The sequence below is a fragment of the Chiloscyllium plagiosum genome, unplaced genomic scaffold (genome assembly GCF_037043375.1).
Source record: "Chiloscyllium plagiosum isolate Xiang-an unplaced genomic scaffold, Cpla_swu_hap1 HiC_scaffold_11, whole genome shotgun sequence".
NCBI lineage: Eukaryota > Metazoa > Chordata > Chondrichthyes > Orectolobiformes > Hemiscylliidae > Chiloscyllium > Chiloscyllium plagiosum.
Window position 1 is genome coordinate 52,014,556 of NW_028270149.1, and position 19,046 is coordinate 52,033,601.

General features: G+C 39.5%; 1 protein-coding gene across 1 annotated transcript in view; it reads left to right on the forward strand.

Moving 5' to 3' along the window:
• xpnpep2 (X-prolyl aminopeptidase (aminopeptidase P) 2, membrane-bound) overlaps window positions 1-19,046 on the forward strand; it is a 78,535-nt gene that overhangs the window by 46,220 nt on the left and 13,269 nt on the right. The window contains exons 12-18 of the mRNA XM_043704673.2: window positions 3,770-3,859; window positions 4,378-4,487; window positions 6,075-6,152; window positions 7,626-7,697; window positions 8,794-8,854; window positions 10,261-10,330; window positions 17,144-17,248. Coding sequence (XP_043560608.2) covers window positions 3,770-3,859; window positions 4,378-4,487; window positions 6,075-6,152; window positions 7,626-7,697; window positions 8,794-8,854; window positions 10,261-10,330; window positions 17,144-17,248 — 586 coding nt within the window. The remainder of the gene's footprint in view (window positions 1-3,769; window positions 3,860-4,377; window positions 4,488-6,074; window positions 6,153-7,625; window positions 7,698-8,793; window positions 8,855-10,260; window positions 10,331-17,143; window positions 17,249-19,046) is intronic.

The window sequence follows — 19,046 nt, forward strand, 5'->3', positions numbered from 1 at the left end:
ATCTAGGGAACCCACACAAGAGGTCCAGTGCCATGAAACACTGGTTGTATGCAATGATGCTACTAAATTACCATTAATTGGTAATTTAAGGGCATCAATAGGGAACAGGCTGTACAGGTCACCCACAGCTTTCACTGCTCCCTAAGAAATTTTAGCCAGGTAGCAGTGGGAAGACTACCTATTGGATTTTATATTCAGACTTGCCTCCAAACAGCCAGCCAAGGAGAGTAAAGCCCCCTCTTAGACCGAATGTAGTTTCTTCACCTGTTGGGTGAGTTGTGCAGTGAATGATCTCTTCCAAATTTCTGTATATTTGATGCATCCCATTATTAACATCAATGTGAGTAGGAAAGCTTAAACAAGCAATTGTTTTTTTTCAGATGATAGGGATCAAAACTGTCATGTGTTAATATAACTCAAAACTAAGTTGTAGGAAATGGATATACATTTGCAGTTCCAGCTGTTTGAGTCTTAGATGCTTTGCAGTCAAGTAACATTTCATGACTGAAACCAAAAAATGTTCGAGACCACAACTGGTCAGGAAGCATATAGAGAAAGAAAGAAAGCTAACTTTTAGTGTCTAATGCTTCAGCTCTGACAAAGAGTCATCTAGATTCAAAACGTTAGCTTGCTTTCCTTCCTTATATGCTGCCTGACCTGCTGTGATCTCCAGCATTTTTATTTTCAGTACAGGTTTTAGCATCTGCAGTAATTTGCTCCTAGTATTTAATGACATTAGTTAGATGGAACTTTGCACTTCAAAACAGAAAATTGTAGTTCTCAGAAAGTGCAACCTTCTATGAGTATATCAATTTGCAAAGTGGAATGAGATGTGAAACAGAGGGCACATTTGAAACTGTGTTTCTTGTATCATCTTAACTTTAATAATTCTCTCCGGAACTGCTGTCTAATTTTTACCCTTCACAACATAAAACTGGGTTAGAATGTTGCAACCAGATCTCCTAAACCATTCTGCATTTCCAAGATCCACTCCTTTTCCAAGTTCACTGACATCAAGTACTTAAGTGAAATGACTTCAAGGCTATTGTCTTTACTTCTGAATTCTAATTGTGTCTTGAATCACTTACCTTGTTGATTTCTTACAGCTATACATGCAAGCTTCCCTTGCCTCCTCTCACTTCTTATCCTTCACTCAGTACATTGCACTATTGATCCTTCAGTCTTCATGCCATGCTCTGTCAAATAGTTGACTTTACTTGCGAACACTTCTTCAAAACCTGTGATTCACTTACTGTGTGTTACCATCAAAATTACAGCTATACAAGCTCCAAGGAAATTGTTCTACATTCCTTAATTTTTCTTTTGGGGTATCCATAATATTATCTTCTCCTCATGTTAAGTGTCTTGAATTATCATCTCATATGAATAAGATAAATCATTATTCTACACATTTATATCTAACGGCTTGGTCAAGAATGTTCAACCTTCCCACTTGTGATCAAACACATGATAAAATAAGTAATGGATTGTTCACTGAACCATAATTTCGATTTAAGATTAGAATGGTGCTGGAAAAGCACGACAGATCAGGCAGCATCCAAGGAGCAGGAAAATCGACCTTTCAGGCAAAAGCCCTTCACCAGGAGCCCTTCTTCAGGAATGAGGAATTACTGGTGAAGGGCTTTTGTCTGAAACAACGATTTTCCTGCTCCTCGCATGCTGCCTGACCTGCTGTGCTTTACCAGCACCGCTTTAATTTTGACTCTAGTCTTTAGCATCTGCAGTCCTCATTTTCACCCATAATTTTGACTTGTTTACTGGATTAGTCTAAGCTCATCTCTTCTTCTAGTTTCTCTCTGAGCATCATTGTTGCCTTCTGAAAGCTCAGCTTATCCATGAGACTCATCTTATGTTCTTGTTACCCCATTTTTACTAAACTGCTAACATTCAACTGTCCTGGTGAGAAGACATAACATTTAACTACATCCACTCAAGCATTGCACACCCTGGATTTATAATTCACACATACCAGAGTCCCCCAGGAGACTGAAGCAAACAACTGTGCAATCAGTGCAACCTGACATCCCCAAGAGACGTGTCATTATTTATTGTGCAGTGCTCACAGCCAAGATATCAAGTATCAAGAAAAAAATAAATTATGTTCTCTTTGTTCCAATCCTTTGCCAGATCAGAGATTAAAATCAAAACCAGGAGTTGCTGGAAAAAACTCAGCAAGTGTGGCAGGATCTGTAAAGAGAAACCAAAGTTAATGTTTCAGGTCCAGTGACCTTTCTTCAGAACTGATGGTAGCTAAGAAAATGTCAGTCAAATGCAAACATAGCATGGGGGGAGGAGGAAAGGAGTAAACAATAGAGGGGGAGCCAAAGAGGACAGACAAAGGAATCAACAACAATCTCCATGTTAATGGAGACTGTTAGTGACTAACAATAGGTAGGGTGTACTGGCAGACTATGTGATAACAAAGCCTGGTGTATGTGGTAGGGGGCTAGGACATGGGGGAATTCAGACCCTAAAATTATTGAACTTGATATTGAGTCCAGAGGGCAGCAGGGTTCACCAAGCATAAAATGAGGTGTTATTCTTCCAGCTTGAACTGAGCTTCACTGGAACACAGCAAGCCTGAGGCAGAGATGTTGACCAGGGAGCAGGGTAGTGCATTAAAGTGGAAGGCAATTGGAAGCTCAGGATCTTTTTTGAGGGCAGAAAGTAGCTGTTCTTTGAATCAGTCACCCAGTCTACATTTCCTTCCCCCAATGTAGAAGAGACCACATTGCGAGCAGCGAATGAAATAGACTAGATTATGAGAAGTGCAGGTATGTTTGGGCCCTTGGATACTGAGGAGGGAGGAGGTAAATGGGCAGGTGTTACACTTTTGGCTGTTGCAGGGAAAGGTGCCACGGGACTGTTGGTGGGGGGGGTGGGGGGGCGTCATTGTTGTGGGGGTCGTCATTGGGAGCTGGAAGAACAATACCTCAGTTTCAGCTTGGGGACCTTGCAGCCCTCTGGTCTCAATATCAAGTTCAATAATTTTAGTCTGAACTCCCCCATATCCTAGTCCCCTACCACACACACCAGGCCTTGTTATCACATAACCTGGTAAAAACAATGACTGCAGATGCTGGAAACCAGATTCTGGATCAGTGGTGCTGGAAGAGCACAGCAATTCAGGCAGCATCCGAGGACAGGCAAAATCGACGTTTCGGGCAAAACACATACTCTCTGTTGTTAGCCATTAACCATTTCCATTAACAGCTTTTCACCTCCCCCACCCCCACCCCAGACAGATTGTTATTGACTCCTTTAACTGTTCTACTGTTCCTCTCTCTCTCTGAGCTCTAACTATCCTATCTTTTACTCCTTTTCCCCTCCCCCACCCAAACATTTGCATATAAACTGACATTTTCCTACCTCCGTCAGTTCTGAGGAAGTGTCACTGAACCCAAAATATTAACTTTGATTTCTCTCCACAGATGCTGCCAGAGCTGCTGAGCTTTTCCAGCAATTTTTCTGTTTTTGGATTTGATTTACAGCTTCCTCAGTTCTTTCAGTTTTTATTCAGAGATTAAAATGTTGTACATCACAAGAAAAAGAAAATTGGGATTTCACCTTGCAATGTAATAGTTGTTCCAATTTACAGGGTTCAGAAATAATGACAGAAATATCACAAAGTGATATTTGAGTTCAGACAGCATTGAGCAAATTCATTTCTTGTATAAAATTATGTGCATGTGTTTGTAAAAGGTGAGCCTTGAACATTAATTATTTCTTTATTTTCCCATTCTTGCAGTCAAAATTGCTTGTTAGTAAATATTCTCCAGTACAACTCACCAAATCTGTTAAAGACAGCACAGAACAGAAAGGACTGAAAGCAGCACATGTGAGTATACTGACATAATAGATAGAGACAAATGCACCCATACAGGAAACATATCCAACCAAAGCCATAGGCGGTGTAAGCAACAGCAAAATTGGTAGCAAACTGGTTTGCTAAGCTTCCTACGTGGCATGATTTTCATCCAACAAGAGCAGGATAATTCAAGCTTACCATTATTTTCTAAGAAAAACTAATGAATGTACTTGTGCAAAAATGTCCATTCATAATGCAATATTTTAGTAAGCTCTTTAAAACTGCTTCATAACCTCTTAAAAATACAGCTAAACAAACAAGATGTAAATTGTATGGCAGGAAGGAAGCATTTAAAGCAGTAAGAAAAGACTACATGAAATACTAAATATTTCCATCTTGGAATGAGACCTGCAATAGTGATTATCTCGCTGGTATGAGAAATGATGTAGAGATGATCATGAGAATGCTCATGTAGGGAACAGCGATGGGGTTGTTGGGATCTGGGTATAATAATGTAGTATTTACTTTGAAAGCTGCTGTTTTCTCAGGTGCGTGATGCAGTTGCTGTCATATGCTATTTTGTATGGCTGGAAAAAAGTGTTCCAAAAGGAAATGTGACAGAACTCTCGGGTGCAAACTATGTCAACAAGTTACGCAGGTACAAAATTTGCAGAAAATTTGAATGAAGATGTGTCATGTATACACTGGCTCATGCTTAATTCAAATATGTTACTAAAGCACAATTTACCAACATTCTATACTACATGGACAATATTTTCAAAACTGAAATACATTGAAACAATTACTAAGCTTCAATCTCCAGATGTATTAAATGTTTCATCACTATGTCATGGAATGTAGTATTGAAATTATAGAAGAAATTGGAATGTATGCTTATAAATGCTGAAAACATTCCTATGCAATTAATTTAAGATATTCTAAAATAAACTATTATACCTAGAAATTAGAATTATACTTTATTTTAAGAAATTTGAAATGCACAAATTGAGTAGTCATATATTCATACACTGATTTGTGCATTCATTTTGATGATTTTTCTTTTGTTCAAATTGTCACCAAAGTTTTGATCATCTTCAAATACTTCAGCTGATGCCATTGTTTCATTTGTGGCAAAAGCCCAGCATCAAGTTGAACAGAAATCTCTCTGTGTTTATTTTTCAAAAGGGCATTGTGCTTAGCCACATTGCCATCTAATCCTAAACCTTATAAAGGAACGTCTCTTCAAAATTACTATGTTTTGCTGTATTCCTTGTAGGTTTTAAAATTACCAAGTAGCAGACATACAATGCACATTGATCTTTGGTGCAGAAATACCTACACATAGCATGATGCATTATGTCAACCATCTTGAGGTTTAAGTATATTGAAGTTAGACACCAGGTCTACTTAGTACCAGTAGTTTATAAATGAAGTATGTTGTACTTTGGCTACAGAACTTTATCCTGGCAGAGCTTTATATTGTCTATTTCAAGATAGATTAGCATCACAGTTTGACCTTGAATCATATGCATAGTTTCAACATAGCATCTCCAATATAGAACTTTGAATTAGAAAGAGTTGTTTGTCTCATTTTGACTGCCATCATGAAAAGGATACATGAATCCAAGACTACCTTAAACTTTAACACGTACTGTGGTTGTGAGGGATATATTGAAATAAATGTCCATACACCAATGGTTTTATTGCATTACTATAATAAGTACAACTGTTGTCAGATCATTCCTTGTAGTATTTGCAATGGATAATGTGTGGCTATGAAACTACATCTAAAGAGTGGTGTGATTCATCTATTCATTCAGGGAATCTGACCATCATTGGCTGGGCAAGCATTTATACAACCCTCAGACTGTGACCTTACTGCGACAGAATTTCTATTCTGTGACTGAATCTGTTATGCACAAAAGTAGATTTTTAAATAATGTTTGCATTGTTACAATCAATGCATCTTTCATTAACAGTGTAAGCCCATAAATTAACATTACTAACATTAATGGAAAAATGTTCCTCTGCCTGCTACCTTAGTGCAGACACTAATTAGTTTATTTTAAATCAAGGATCAGTCAAATAAAATCATAGGCTTAGAAAGCCACATCAACAGATGAAACATCCAGCCAATGTTGTTACCAACAATTTCCAAGCCACTGATGCATTTTTTAACTGTATGAGCTAACAATCACCAATGTCATGGACCAGTTGAGGAAAAACTTGTCACATATTTTTACAGCAAGCAAAAGCATTCCAAGGGCATCAGCTTCGAGACGATTTCTGCCAGTGGTTTGAATGCAGCCCTTGCTCACTACAGGTCAGTGTAGAGAAATATGGATCCCATGAGGTAAAGATCAAATAGTTGATTCTGCTAAATCTGTCACTGCATGTAACATAAATCTTCTGTACAGGTGAGTGTGATAATACCATAGAATTATGTTTTTGCACTACTAAATGCAAAGATCAGAATTTATGGTTTGGATTTTGCAGTGAAATTAACAGAGACACATTATATTAGGCCACAGCAAAATAAGTGCCCATCCCTTGTGAGCAATACAGAAAAATGTTTTTTAGTATGACCTTAAATCTCCTCTTCGACTTGTCATAATTTTCTGGAGGTCAATAGCTGAGTTCTAATCATTACCTTAAGAGCAGCTGCTTAGATTTGCTTAATGATGATGAGGCGGATGAGAGCCACTGTGTGGAGATGGATGTATGCAAGAGTAGAGTTGTACACCCATTAGATTGATGATACTGTGCACTGACAGCATTAGAGTGCATGTGAGAAAGAGACAGAATGAACAAGATTAATCTTCAGGCACTGGCAGGCATTTCTCCTGGTGCATGAAGCAGCACTGATTTGGGTTGCTATCTGGGCTCAGACCAGCTGTATCTGGTATAGTAGCCTTTGAAAATCCACTGAAAACAGGATGTCCTTCCACTTGACCTCACTATCCATCAGCATCTCCAAATCCCTTTTCCAGACATGGGGTACAACTTCCCTTTCTGAGACAACTCATTGACAAAAACATTGGAGCAGCAGGTTTATGGCTTGCAGGTTTATGTCTTACACAACTGGAGTTTAAATATTGTGCTTGTGGTGTGAACAGCACAAGACCCAGGCAGTGGTGAGCACTTTTGCCTCTGCTGCTGCATGATTGAATGTGAAGGATGCAATTGAGCTTAGATCCATTAGTGAGGAGAACAGCAGAAGACTGCATGTGAAAAATATTCATGGGCCATGGTGGGAAGCCTTCCATGAAACTACCTGAAAATAATATTAAGCCAAAAATTAGGAAAATTCAGCCCTTCTTTGCAGTTAAAAAAAATCTGGGAGCATATTTCAAAAAGGTAACATAAAGTGCAGTAAAAACAGAGACAAAATTAGGTTTGCAACAATTTTTTGTGCACAGTCCTTCTCAATTGTGCTTTCCCCAATATTTCAAGTAAACGAATCCCCATTTCAGGAAGTAAGTATTTGATTGTCTGAACTTTAAGTTATGAAAGGTTAGTTATTAACAGAAAGAATTGTGAAATTTGAGACCAAAGTAAAGAAGGATGTAGATAAAGGGATGGTTCAATAAATCTTGATTGTGAGGATGTGCAAAAGAGGAAAAACTATTTCTATGCTCTTAGAAATTGAAAACATGTCAAAGCAACTATGCCAATAAAACTTAAAAATTGTCAGCAATCAAAGCTATCAGGCTGAATTACTGACTCAAATTTGAGTCTGTTTTACTGTATCTGAATTGCCAGTGTTATTGACTTTTTTTTTCACTTTTTGACTTAGTCCAAGTCATGAAACCAACAGGAAGCTAAATCCAGATGAGATGTACCTGATAGATTCTGGAGGACAATACTTGTAAGTACATGACACAATCACACAATTATTACAGAAACAGGTCTTGCTGGTGAAGACTTATTCCATCTACAGTGCAGGGTAGATTTAGTAACAATGGGCCCACAGTGGGCAACATGTCGAGCTAATTCTATAATTACCTAAATATGATTCTCCCATATTATTGACAGTTTCCTTTAGATTTCAATTGTGACATCACTTTCAAGCATTAATGCTAAAATTTGGATTTAAAAGACCACAAAAATGAGGGAGAATAAACTAAAGGAGATAAAAGGACCCCAGTTTTGATTTAGGAATGATTTTAAAGTAATGGGATAATTTTTTATTTTAACACAGAACAAATACAAGCAAAAAGTAAACTGGGTGTGTTAGCAGGCAAATTAACAATAATCAATGCACTTTTTACTTCCCTTTTGCTTCTGAGAATTCTTCAATGTAATCGACTACTAAGCCTCTTCCATCTACTGATGGACACATGGTGGTCCTTTGGCCATCAGACATAAGAAAGAGAAAATCCATGCAAGAGAAATTGCACCATCTTTGTTGGGTTGAACAAACACCTTCTCTACCTCTTCTAGATCGTCACCTAACAATCATTTTGTATTAGGTAGTTTCCCCTTGTCGTAATATTTTAGTTACATCAGAAATATTGGAGCAAGGTTTTCTATGTTCTGTATTTCTAAATCACAAGACATTATCAAAGTGGAATGTAACGTTTTTCCAATGTGGTTACAACAATCCTTCCCTCAATTAGCTCTGCCTAAAAATACAACAATTGATAATTCACTTCATTGCTGAATGTGCTAAATATCTCAGACAAAATATAAATACAAAAGCGTTTGCTTACTTAACATAACATTGCAAAGTTACTACACTTCAAAGTACTTTGTAATGTGTAAAATGCTTTCAGATGTTCCTGAAAGATGTGAAAAAGTGTGAAGTGATCATATTTATAAGTTTGCTAAAAGTCGTGATTGATGGAGATTTATTTGTCTATACCATGTTACCCTGAGGAAGTAAAACGATAGTCAGCCATATTTTGCCTTGAACAAATGAATCTTCCTTTTAAAAACTGTTTGACATCATATTGAAATTTTAGGGATGGAACAACTGATATTACCCGCACATTACACTGGGGAACCCCAACCGATTTTCAGAAGGTAAGTAAGTCTGCAAGTCTGTTTCAGTAAGCATCTCATTGTGCAGATTTATGTTGATCATTCAGGCTGGATCCAGAAGTAAAACTATTTACTTTTGAGCTTTCCACTGGCTCAGTTTTGAAATACACTGCAAAAGTAAAGTTAATCATATAGAGGCAGAATACCCTTACTGCATTTCCCAAACTGTAATTGAGTAAGTTAGTCTCTATGCAGAAGCTGGTTACAAAGCTATATTCTACAGACTAGAAAGTTGGCCATGTTTCTGCCATTCCTGATCACCATCTAACTAGGTTCCCACAATGCAGCCCTGAAAAGGTGTAAAAGGACTAGTCTCAGATTGTAAGCTGAACTCCCAATGAAAGGCTGGACCCTTTCTTTAAAAAAAAGTGTAGTTCTTATTAAATGAGATTACTGGGAGCACTGCACTTGGGATGAGATTACCCAATGACTTAACATAGCCCGAGACATTTATGTTGTCTTCCCAGTCTCATTACAGATGGAATAGCTGAGATGCAGCTCGACCTTACCATTGCCTTCTAAAGTACAGGACTTCTGGCAGAATACTTAAAATTTGGCAAAATCAGTTGTAGAGTCAGGGATAGATGCATTGACACTTGTGTCCTGGTAAACTAGCTCTCAAGATTCACTAACTCCCCAAATACATTCTTCCATAATTTTACAAACACCTTTTATTTAATGCTCCTCTTCAATAGTGAATACATTCTTAGTTTTTTTTAAATCTATAATTCAAATAAAGGAATAGATTTTACAAATTTCCGATCCTGGTTAACAGTTTTGCAAATCTTGGGCACACACCAAGAATCTGTGGCATCTCCCCTGGCATTCTCCATTCTCCAGTTAGCATCCTGTCATTATCCATACCTCGAGCATCTCGAGGAGGTTCAAAATGATTTCCAGCCCTCCAACTAAATCTTAGCCAAAGTCATGCACCAATTTGGTTTTTGTCTCTTTTGATTTTGCGTTTCGTTTTGCATATCAATGCCAGAATCTCATTTTCTCCTTAAATTACTCTTTATTCACTTTCGTTCCTTTAATCTTTCCTTTAAAAATTCAGGCAGCTATTGGTTCCTAATCCTCCATTTATTTTAAAGCTGTTTCGTTTGTATCTTCTCTTAAGTTTTAACTTTTAAGAAATCATAATGTATCTATGAATTGTAATAATCTTTAACAATTTTCAAAAAGTTCTAATGTTTTATTTAAAATATTCTCATAGGAAAAACTGTTCAAAAATTACTTTTTGGTGTGTTCCGAAATTGTGTCAAAATATCTAGATCAGTTGCATCTAATTAAAACACAGATTTCTTCAAGTGACATAATTAAAACCTCACTCTAAAACAGAATGATCCTTTCCTTCAAAAAATGATTAATTTTTGCATACTCATCAGGAAGCTTACACTCGAGTGCTGATGGGAAACATTGATTTGGCTCGATCTATCTTCCCTACAATGACAATTGGTAAGTCAGCAATGGAATGAATAAGAACAATTTTCTGAATGTATGCTATCATCTGGGAAGCTACATACTGTATTTGAAGATGTTTGGCCCACTGCCCAAAACATAGCCTCACAGGAGGCTCCCAAGCACTGAGGATGTCACTTAGACAGGAGATGAAACGTCTGCAACACAAATTCCCAGCTCGGCGAACAGAACCACAACAACGAGCACCCAAGCTACAAATCTTCTCACAATCTTTGATTTCAATCACTCTTACATTGCAGGCATAAAATTGTGCCTATAAATTGCCAACAGATAGTGACACCACCGTTCCTGGTAAGTACCATAGAAATCTACAGCACATGAAGAAGCTACAAGTCATGGTGTATTTCCAGCTACCAATTAACCATCTGGGTTAATCCCACATTCCCATCTTTTTGTCAGTAACTCTGTTTAGCACATACAAAGTTTTGTTACGTGTAAGACCTTCACAACTGCTCATCATGTTGGACTCTTGGTTACCATTCCCTTTTAGACAGGGGTCTACAGGGCTGATTACTCCAGCTTAAAAGTAGAAAACTGCTAGGTAATCAAATGAGAAGAGAGTTACTTATCTTAAACAAGTTTTAGTTTATAGCATGATAGCAATCAGGCACATGATACATCAGTATGATAGACATTGTCACTAAGACCATGAGGAGTCTTAGATGGTAGGTCTGGCTACAAAATTAGCTGTTCTAACCATGCAAGTCCAAAGACATCATCATATTGGATAGAGTTTAATGTATTCCTCACCATTAACCCTTTCAAAACCAGAAAAAAAAGAAGTTTCTATCTCTGCCTCACATTCTGTAAAGACTAATTTTCCTGTTTAGAAAGAGGAGAGTTCAGGAAAAGGGGATCAGTAAGTTTATGAAGCAGAAGGATTTAGACGCATTGCAGGACGCCTATTTTAGTAATGATACCCAGAGTGCAGCAACAAGGGACACAGTGTAAAAAGGCAACATTGTGGAATTTTGTGAAAAGGTACAGCGTGGAATCAGGCCAATTGGCCCAACAATTTCACACCAACCCTCCGATGAGCAACCCACCCAGACCAATTTCCCTGATTAATGCACCTAACACGATGGGCAATGTAGCATGACCAATTCACCTGACCTGCACATCTTTGAATCGTGGGAGGAAACTAGAGGAATACTGCTCAGACATGGGGAGAATGTGCAAACTCCCACAGACAGTCGCCCAAGGCGGGAGATGAAACCAGCCCCCTGTCACTGTGAGGTAGCAGTGCTAAACACCCCAAAGCTGCAGTATAGTCTATATGGCTGGAGGGAAGGAGACATTGGTGGAAGTAGTCTATGGGTTCCTTTACTGTAGTTTTCTGCAGGACAGAGAATAAATCAGGAGATAATAAAAGTATATAAAGAAAAACAGTACGTAAATTATGGATGAGATTATTTTTAATAAAGATTGGGATAATTAAATTAACAAAGGTAGCCACAAGGAAGAATTCATAAATATTATTTGGGGCATTTTCTTAGAGCAATAAATTGTGGATCTTACCAGTGATCAAGCTGTATTGATTTTAGTAATATGTAATAAGGCAGGTTTAATAAATGAACTTAGGGTGAGGGATCGCCCATTTAAGGCAGATGAGATGGAATTTCTTCTCTCAAAGAATAATGAATCTGTCAAATTCTTTACCTCAGAGGGCTGTCAAGGCTGGGTCATTAAATATATTAGGTTAGTCCAAAAGCAATTCCAGCCTATTTTGTTTTAATATTATATTGGGATCTATTGCATTACTTGTGCAAGAGTTACTAAACAGAAGTGCTACTGTGTACTAGCCATTGGCACATAGGATTTCTTGTTGAGGATCTCATTTATGAGTAATAGCTACCTTGAAGTACGCTCTCTCTCAAACTCATTATTAAGCAACACTACATGTGCCATTTCTTTTTTAAAACTTAGTTTTTGGGGAACATTTTCTGAGTTTCAAGTGAGCCTTTTCTTATCTGTTGTGTCATTTCCCACTTCACCACATAGGCTTTATTTCACCAATATAATAGTTCATGCAACAAAAATGGCTTGATTTTATTTGAGTTTACAAACAGGTCATTGAGTTTTGAGGTCTTTTGCTGCATGCACTCATTTTTCTGATTTGATCAGTAAATCTCTTTCACAAACTGGAGTGATTAATAAGACTCATTTAGAGATGATATTATTGCTCTCAAACCAGATTCCTTATCTGTGCCAGTGCTGTGCTCTATTCTGCAAAAACAGTCATAGAGTCATGGAGATGTACAGCATGGAAACAGACCCTTCGGTCCAACCCGTCCATGCCGACCAGATATCCCAACCCAGTCTAGTCCCACCTGCCAGCACCCAGCCCATATCCCTCCAAAAACTTCCTATTCATATATCCATCCAAATGCCTCTTAAATGTTGCAATTGTACCAGCCTCCACCACATCCTCTGGCAGCTCATTCCATACACGTACCATCCTCTGCATGGAAAAGTTGCCTCTTAGGTCTCTTTTATATCTTTCCCCTCTCACCCTAAACCTATGCCCTCTAGTTCTGGACCCCACAACCCCAGGGAAAAGACTTTGACTATTTATCCTATCCATGCCCCTCATAATTTTGTAAAACTCTATAAGGTCACCCCTCAGCCTCCGACGCTCCAGGGAAAACAGCACCAGCCTGTTCAGCCTCTCCCTGTAGCTCAGATTCTCCAAACCTGGCAACATCCTTGTAAATCTTTTCTGAACCCTTTCAAGTTTCACAACATCTTTCCAATAGGAAGGAGACCAGAATTGCACGCAATATTCCAACTGTGGCCAAACCAATGTCCTGTACAGCCGCACCATGACCTCCCAACTCCTGTACTCAATACTCTGACCAATAAAGGAAAGCATACCAAATGTCTTCTTCACTAACCTATCTACCTGTGACTCCACTTTCAAGGTGCTATGAACCTGCACTCCAAGGTCTCTTTGTTCAGCAACACTCCCTAGGACCTTATCATTAAGTGTATAAGTCCTGCTAAGATTTGCTTTCCCAAAATGCAGCACCTCGCATTTATCTGAATTAAACTCCATCAGCCACTTCTCAACCCATTGGCCCATCTGGTCCAGATCCTGTTGTAATCGGAGGTAACCCTCTTCGCTGTCTACTACACCTCCAATTTTGGGGTCATCTGCAAACTTACTAACTGTACCTCTTATGCTCGCATCCAAATCATTTATGTAAATGACAAAAAGTAGAGGGCCTAGCACCGATCCTTGTGGCACTCCACTGGTCACAGGCCTCCAGTCTGAAAAACAACCCTCCACCACCACCCTCTATCTTCTACCTTTGAGCCAGTTCTGTATTCAAATGGCTAGTTCTCCCTGTATTCCATGAGATCTAACCTTGCTAATCAGTCTCCCATGGGAAACCTTGTCAAACGCCTTACTGAAGTCCATATAGATCACATATACTGCTCTGCCCTCATCAATCTTCTTTGTTACTTCTTCAAAAAACTCAATCAAGTTTGTGAGACATGATTTCCCAAAGCCATGTTGACTATCCCGAATCAGTCCTTGCCTTTCCAAATACATGTACATCCTGTCCCTCAGGTTTCACTCCAACAACTTGCCCACCACCGAGGTATGGCTCACCATTCTATAGTTCCCTGGCTTGTCTTTACCGCCCTTCTTAAACAGTGGCACCACGTTTGCCAACCTCCAGTCTTCCGGCACCTCACCTGTGACTATCGATGATAAAAACTTAGGACATCACACAAGTGATCATTGTACTTTGGAGGACTCATACTAATGACTGATCCTAGCTGATTTTATCATCAGAGCATCTAACCCGAGAATAAAACTGTCTTCAGGCAGCACCTTCAGGGACCCAGCAGGAATGGTTTGGAACTAATTGAGACATAAAGTTCAAAACTGATGTTATCCTCCTCAACCCCAAAGGACACTAAAGTTAATTGTAACACTTCTCATGATCTGACTGAAATCATTTAACTGATTGAAAATCAAATCTGGTAGTTTAATGCTCTCTCTGCTCCTTTTCAGATGCTGTATAAAGTCACATCGTGGCCCAGCTTTAGTTCACCTGTCCTCCTGTCTCCTTATGTCACTGAATGTCAAACTTAATTTGATTATGCTCCTGTGAAGCAACTGGGAATGATTATTTCATCAAAAAACCTTGTATGAGTTCTCTGTAGTTCACTGAGCCACCAAGGAACTAATGTTTTCCCAGTGCCTATTTTTGCTCTTAATAATGGACAGTAAATGCCAGCATTCCACTGCATCTGGGATCCTATGGAGAACTGAACGAGGCCTTTCTCAATGTCAGAACTAACAAGTCTCATTTTTCCAGTTAAGCGCAGGATGTCACGTCAAGATTCTTATTAGTGAATTGCCACTCATTATCACCCTCATACTATCTAATCTGACATTTTTAATATGCAGGTTCCCATTTTACTACTCATCCGATCAAGGTAAATGCTAGGAAATGCCAATGTGAAAGTCAGCAGATACCAACCAACTCCAACAATCTATTTGCTTCTCTGAAACTCCAACTTGGACACGCAGCACCGACATCTCAAGGCACATTCCATGGGCAGTGGCTGTGTGCACCCCATGCTTACAGGCTCTGACATTGAACATGTGCAAACCTCACTGGACTGTCATAGCACTGAGCTTAGAATACACCAGCAACTATCATTGAAATGCTGCTGTAGGATCCCTGTGTATGAGTATGGTTTGGACCATGCTGCATCTCAAAACTGCTCACTCCCTTAGTGCTTTTCCAGTTGCTCACAGCCTCTCTGTATTGTCATGCCTTTTAGTATTTTTGCTCCCTCAGCTATACTGCATAGGCCCACAGAGTTTCTGTGATGAAAGGCTTTTGCCTGATACTGGATAGTAGTAACAGGATAGGTCAGAGTCAGCATGGATTTATGAAGGGGAAATCATGCTTGACTAATCTTCTGGAATGTTTTGAGGATGTAATTCTGAAGATGGTCAAGGGAGATCCAGTGGATGTAGTGTACCTGGACTTTCAGAAAGCCTTTGATAAAGTCCCACATAGGAGGTTAGTGAGCAAAATTAGGGTGCATGGTATTAGGGGCAAAGTACTGACTTGGATTGAAAATTGGTTGGCTGACAGGAAACAAAGAGTAGTGATAAACGGCTCCCTTTCGGAATGGCAGGCGGTGACCAGTGGGGTACCGCAAGGATCAGTGCTGGGACCGCAGCTTTTTACAATATATATTAATGATAAAGAAGATGGTATTAATAGTAACATTAGCAAATTTGCTGCTGATACAAAGCTGGGTGGCAGGGTAAAATGTGAGGAGGATGTTAGGAGATTACAGGTTGACCTGTACAGGTTAGGTCAGTGGACAGATGCATGGCAGATGCAGTTTAATGTGGATAAATGAATGGTTATCCACTTTGGAGGCAAGAACAGGAAGGCAGATTACTACCTAAATGGAGCCAAGTTAGGTAAAGGGGCAGTACAACGAGATCTGGGTGTTCTTGTACACTAGTCAATGAAGGCAAGCATGCAGGTACAGTAGGTAGTGAAGAAAGCTAATAGCATGCTGGCCTTCATAACAAGAGGGATTGAGTATAGAAGCAAAGAGGTTCTTCTGCAGCTGTACAGGGCCCTGGTGAGACCGCACCTGGAATATTGTGTGCAGTTCAGGCCTCCAGATTTGAGGAAAGACATTCTGAATACTGAGGGAGTGCAGCGTAGGTTCACGAGGTCAATTCCTGGAATGGCGGGACTATCTTATGTTGAAAGATTGGAGCGACTGGGCTTGTATACCCTTGAGTTTAGAAGACTGAGAGGGGATCTGATTGAGATGTATAAGATTATTAAAGGATTGGACACTCTGGAGGCAGGAAACATGTTTCCGCTGATGGGTGAGTGCCGAACCAGAGGACACAGCTTAAAAATAAGGGGTAGGCCATTTAGGACAGAGATGAGGTGAAACTTCTTCACCCAGAGAGTGGTGGGTGTGTGGAATGCTCTGCCCCAGAAGGCAGTGGAGGTCCAGTCTCTGGATTCGTTTCAGAAAGAGTTGGAAAGAGCTCTCAAGGATAGTGGAATCAAGGGTTATGGAAATAAGGCAGGAACAGGATATTGATTGAGGATGATCAGCCATGATCATAATGAATGGTGGTGCGGGCTCGAAGGGCAGAATGGCCTACTCCTGCACCTATTGTCTATTGTCTATATTGTCTATAAAATGTCGATTTTCCTGCTCCTCGGATGCTACCTGACCTGCTGTACTTTTCCAGCACCACTCTAATCTAGACTCTGATTTCCAGCATCTGCAGTCCTCATTTTTACACAGTGTTTCTGCCTTAATTTGGCTTTTAGTATGGGCTCAAAGCCAGAAAGCTTGTCATGGTTATCAGCATAGTAAGTCAATGGCAGTTTCCAATACCAGTCCAGGAGCTTGGGGACAGTCATTTGACAAATCAGATGAGTCAGTGTCAGGATCCTGTGCAAGACTACTCTAGACTGACAATGTTTGACTTGTACAACAGACTTTTAAAAATTGTGTCAGCATCAGGAATCCTAGGGTACCCCAGTTGTTATAAATAATTCTGGCTGTGGCAAGTAGAGAAACATGTTAGCATCAAATGAGGGATACCAAATGGACATAGTTAATGAGGCAAATGTGATAAATGTGTTTATAAAATCCACTAGGCTTCATGAAGAGAAATTTTCCATTAATTTGTCAAAAATGAGACTTTGCAAATAAGGTAAGATTCAGCTCACAAAACTGTCTGTCCTATATTAATAATGTTTTTGTTATTAGGAGATGAGCTTGATGTATGGGCTCGACATGCTTTGTGGGAGGCGGGACTCAACTACATGCATGGAACTGGTCATGGAATTGGCACCTTTCTCAGTGTTCATGAATGTGAGTATGATCAAACTGGCAATCATTACATTTCAACTTAGTTAATTATGCAGGGAGATAACAAAACATTTCTACATTACAACAGTGACAACTCTTCAGAAATGTGTCCATGACTGTAAAACACAGTGAACATTCTGCATTTATGAAAAGTGGTACATAAATGTAGACATTTTCCTGCTTTCCAAGGTGGTAAAAAAGAATTTCGTTTTAAAAGCAATTGACTATCAAAAATTTTCAGCATTATGAAGGGAATGACCAAATTAATCCAGGAAATCCTTCAGTCTGGTGGAGGTTTGTAAACAGCAAGTCATAGGAGTGAAAATTAGTATGTTTAGGAATAAGAAATGTATTCAGGTTTGTGTGTTTGCTATCTATGAGCATATCTGTGTGCATCAGTACTCTGATCTATTTGTAACCAACCCAAATCAACAAATACACTCGGATCTATGCATCCTTGCTTATTATGATCTGCTTAGATTGCTCATAAACAAAACTTTCCACGGTACTTTGGGACACATGACAATAAATCAATCAGTATAATAATAGTCAGTTAATAGGCGTATAATTGACAGGTATAAACAAATACTTTTGTATTGTATTGGGTCAAAGACCCAATCTCTTTTGAACCATTTTTGTCTATTTAGTTAAACACATTTCTATAAAAAGAACTAATCTATAATATTTATAAAATTGACCAATGAGAGAGTTTATTATTTCAAATGTCAATTTCTAATATTGCTGAAGACAAGTTATAGTGTCAGAGAGTTACACAGCATAGAAACAGACCCTTCGTCCAACTTGACTGCACCAACCAGATAACCAAAACTGATTTAGTCCCACTTGCCAGCATTTAGCCCATATCCCTCTAAACCCTTCCTATGCATGAAAAGATTGCCTCTCGGATCCCTTTTGAATCTTTCCCCTCTCATCTGAAACTAATGCCATTTAGTTTTTGATTTCCCCACCCTGGGAAAAAAGACCTTGGCTATTCAATTTATCTATGCCCCTCATGATTTTATAATCCTCTATAAGGTCACCCCTCAGTTTCTGACGGTCCAGGGAAAATAGCCCAAGCCTAGTCAGTCTCTCCCTGTAGCTCAAACCCGCCAATCCTGGCAACATCCTTGTAAATCTTTTCTGAACCCACTCCAAGTTTGACAACATCTTTCCTAAATCTGTTACCTGCCCTCAACCTGTTCATCTCCAGCTGCTGCTGTGACAATGACTGTCTCAACCTGTCCACCTCACTCACCCACTCCAACCTCGCACCCTCACAATGCACAGTGCTCCACTCCCTCCATTCCAACTCCAACATCACCATCAAACCAGCTGACAATGGAGCACAGTGATAGTTTGGTGCACTGACCTCTACACCGCTGAACTCACTGACACCTCCTCCTAACACCCCCTCGAACAGGACCTCACCTTCCATCACCAAACCACCATCTCTCAGACCATCCACAATCTCATCACCTCAGGGGATCTCCCATCCACAGCAGCCAACCCCATAGTCCTGGAACTCTATACCACCCAGTTCTACCTCTTACCCAAAATCCACAAATTGGCTGCCGCAGTTGACCTATTGTCTCTGCCTGCTCCTGCCCCACTGAATTTATCTCCTCATATCTTGACATCACCTTGTCCCACGTGGTCCAGGAACTCCGCACATACATTTGAGACACCTTCCATATCACCCACACCCTCCACCTCCTCCATGACTTTCATTTTCTCGATTCCCAATGCCTCATTTTCACCATAGACATCCAGTCCCTATACACATCCGTCCACCATGACATTC